General features: G+C 40.5%; 1 protein-coding gene across 1 annotated transcript; it reads left to right on the plus strand.

Annotated features, from left to right (window-relative positions):
- The first annotated feature begins 1,200 nt into the window (after positions 1–1,200).
- LOC127137761 (uncharacterized) lies at positions 1,201–2,346 on the plus strand. The gene is made up of 2 exons (XM_051064185.1): positions 1,201–1,441; positions 1,946–2,346. Exons 1-2 carry the CDS (start codon positions 1,201–1,203, stop codon positions 2,344–2,346), a joined length of 642 nt encoding a protein of 213 aa, XP_050920142.1.
- The last annotated feature ends 1,189 nt before the right edge of the window (positions 2,347–3,535 follow it).

The following is a 3,535-nucleotide window of genomic DNA, read 5'->3' on the forward strand; positions in this document are numbered from 1 at the left end:
AAGGAATGGATGAATTAGAGAAAAAGAATTGCATTGCCAAGGAAGCTTATACGCAGTGGCTCAAGGACAAGGTTGAAGAAATTTTGTTACCATTTCCGCCTGAGCCATCTATGAACATCCAAAAGTGTGTACTTACAGTTGCTCCTACCTCCGAGGCTGGGAAACTTAAGGAGACTATCAAGAGCTTAGAAAAGAGAGAATGTTAATCTCCGATCTAATCTTGGTAGGCTTACAAGGGAGAAGGAAGACTTGGAACTTAACCTCAACCAGAAGAGAACAATGACATTCCAAGCGGTGGGGGAAGCCCAAGAGGAGCAGGTCAAGAGGAGGAAATTAAGTGAATCCTTAAAAGGGACTATTGATAGCCTGTTTTCCAGGAAGAAATAGCTCGCAGACACACACTATCAAGCATGCATGATGGAGATCAGTTGCCAAGACCAACTTAAGAAACTTTGAGAATAGTTAGAGAGTTGCAAGAAGGAGTTGAAATAAGAAAGAATTCGTACTAAGCAGTTTGAGGTTTCTTTATCTCAGTACCAAACAGAACTTGACAAGCGGCTTAAGGAGATTCGAGGGTTGAAAGATCAAGCACACAAAACTAGAGAAGATATTGATCAACTTCAGCAGGAGGATACGCATTTGGAAAGGAACAGTCATCATCTCTAAGCTTTATTGGATCATAAGGAGTCGTTGCTGTAAGACATTTTTGGTAGACTGATTCGGGCTATACCTTCAAGGATGCATAATGGTGGTTGACCAAGATACAGTGGCTGCATAGATACTCTGGGTGGTTTTTTATTGTTATCTTTGAGAAAACTTGGTGTAGCCCTTGGGCAAAAGCTATAATAATTGTACTCTTTGTTTCATTATTATGAATATAAAAGGGTTATTTTCATTATCGGTTTTATCTCATGCCTTTATTTCCTATGCTTTATGTTTACTTACGACAAACAAAAACTCGAGGATTCCTTGGAAAATCTTATTTGGAAAACATAATACCCAAAGTCTTTTTCTATAACATATCATTCATTTATATGCAATTTTTTATCCAAAAACAAAATGCTTTCACCTGTCTTCATCCTCTTCAGAAAGACGGCAGCTCGACATCGGTATAACATCAGAGCCAACAAAAGAATCGTGTATGAATATGAATAAGAAAATGATGCAACCAAGGAGGCCTTAGCTTAGCTACAAGGTCAGATGGGTACCATCCCGAAACATCTCCAAGCTCAGACAGACAATGCTACATTTGTCAATCTGAGCGACGTTACTGCTGTAACTACTCTTGTTGACACCGCTCTTATTATGGTAGATCCCGTTTACACTGTTGTTCAACCAGTTGATGTAAGCCAACCTCTCTTTCAAACTGGCCCCAATAGATTTGTTGCAGTCTACCTGTGGGGAATGCCTTATAACTACACTCCACAGTTTGCTAGTGGGAGTCCTTTTGTGTCGTACCAACCCTTCGCTGCTTTCTTTTCCAATAGGAATTCTGCTGCCTTCCCATGGGGGATGCCAAATCATTTTTCCTGCTCAAGGGGTTGAAACTGAAGAGACTCGTTAGCATGCTTTGAATGTTGTCAATGTTGAGGACCAAGAGCCCGGGTATATGGGCCCTCATATCAATTTCCAGATTCTTGCTCAACTAGCTCAACTGAATCTTTATGTGTCTGATGCTATGGTTCAACAGCTTCCAAATAATGTTGTGATCTAGTACGCCCATTATGGGGCACCATTTACTCCCAATATACAACCTAGGGGAATTTTTCTCAAGAGGGCACTCCAACTGTTCATACTCTGAACCCTTCATTGTTGTATAAGATGTATCCGCAGTTCATGTCACAACCACCACTTGCTCAGAATGTTGCTCAACTTACTCCAAGGGTTGACACTTAAAGAGTCCTCAGATTCAATCTGTCAAGGCCTACAAATTATCAATTTTTAGAGGAAAAGATTCGTGATATTGAAGGTTTCTCTGCTCATGGTTTGAATGCTAGAGAGTTGTGCTTAGTGTCGAATGTTGTGCTCTCGCAGAAATTCAAGGTACTTGACTTGCCCAAGTACAGAGGTTTGAGTTGTCCTCGCAGTTACATAACTATGTATTGTAGGAAGAGGGCTTCTTACATTGACAATGATGAGTTACTAATCCATTACTTCCAAGACAGCCTATATGGGGCATCATTAGATTGGTATATGAATTTGGAACTGGGGAAGATAAGGACTTGGAAAGATTTGTCTAAGGAATTCTTGAATCAGTACAAGTATAATCTAGATATGGCTCCTACAAGATTGCAGCTACAGAGTCAGTCACAAAGGTCTAATGAGACATTCGAAGAGTACGCGTAGAGGTGGCGCGAGATGGCTTTAAGAGTCAAGCCTTCATTATCTGATACTGAGTTGGTAGACATCTTTATGGGAACTCTCCAGGGTTTGTACTATGAAAAGATAGTTGACAGTTTATCTTCCAACTTTGTCGATATAGTCATGATTGGAGAAAGGATAGAAAGTGGGCTCAAGTCAGGAAAGATCACCGGCGATAATAGTAATAAAAAATTTGCAGCCAGGAAGCCTTTGGGTGGTTATGCAAAGAAGAAGGAAGGAGAAAAAAATGTTATGACGATAAGTGTTCCTTAATACCAAGCTCTTATGACCCATACACCGTACTTTCCTTATCAATATGTAGCAGCCGCTCAGTTCCAACAATAACCTTTCTAATCAACCGCAATTCCAATAGCTTCCCCAGGGTCCGCATCAATAACAACCTCCTCAGGGGAAACCTCCAAAAAGACAACATTAGAACAACGGAAATCAAAATCAGAATCATCGTAATCAGGGTTAGAATCAAAATCAAAATCAAAGGCGTCCGCAATATACAAAGATCCATATGTCGTACACTCAGTTATTTCCCTACCTGGTGCATGTAGGTGCCATTGTTCCTAAAGAGATTCCACTGGTAGTGTTTCCTTATCCGCCAAAACACAACCTTAATGTGGTTTGTGCTTTCCATGTAGGTCATATTGGGCATTCAATCGAAGGTTATTTTGTGTCCAAGAACAGAGTGCAAGAACTTATTGATCAAGATATTTTGTCTTTCACTAATGAGAAGCCAAATGTGAAGACCAATTTGTTGCCCAATCACGGTAGTCTGACAGTTAACACAGTTCTTGAAGAAGAAGAAACAGAAGTGGTCAATCTAGTGGGTGATTTGAAGACTCCATTATCAATTATCCTAGCAAATTTACAGAAGCATGGTGTTTTGATAGGTGTTCATGAGAACTGTGACATATGCAAGACCGAGCCAGATAAGCGTGAAGAACTCAAGGGCTGTGTCCAAGAGTTGATGAATCAGGGGGTCTTGCAGTGTACGAGAGCTAGAGTCGTGAAAGAAGTTTCTATCATTGAGCCAATCGAGATTGTGTACCAAAAGAAGAAGATTGAGGCTCTAATGAAGAAAATACAACCCATCTACATTCGTGCTCCTTCTCCCTTTCCTTACCAAGATTCCAAGGAGGTGCCCTAGAAAGATGATGCAACT

This window comes from Lathyrus oleraceus, chromosome 4, assembly GCF_024323335.1.
Source record: "Lathyrus oleraceus cultivar Zhongwan6 chromosome 4, CAAS_Psat_ZW6_1.0, whole genome shotgun sequence".
NCBI classification, from domain to species: Eukaryota; Viridiplantae; Streptophyta; class Magnoliopsida; order Fabales; family Fabaceae; genus Lathyrus; species Lathyrus oleraceus.

Coding starts and splice junctions, on each gene's coding strand:
- LOC127137761 (XM_051064185.1), top strand. CDS start 1,201: ATGGGTACCATCCCGAAACATCTCCAAGCTCAGACAGACAATGCTACA. Junction 1,442..1,945: donor TCCACAGTTTGCTAGTGGGA/GTCCTTTTGTGT, acceptor ATCAATTTTTAG/AGGAAAAGATTCGTGATATT.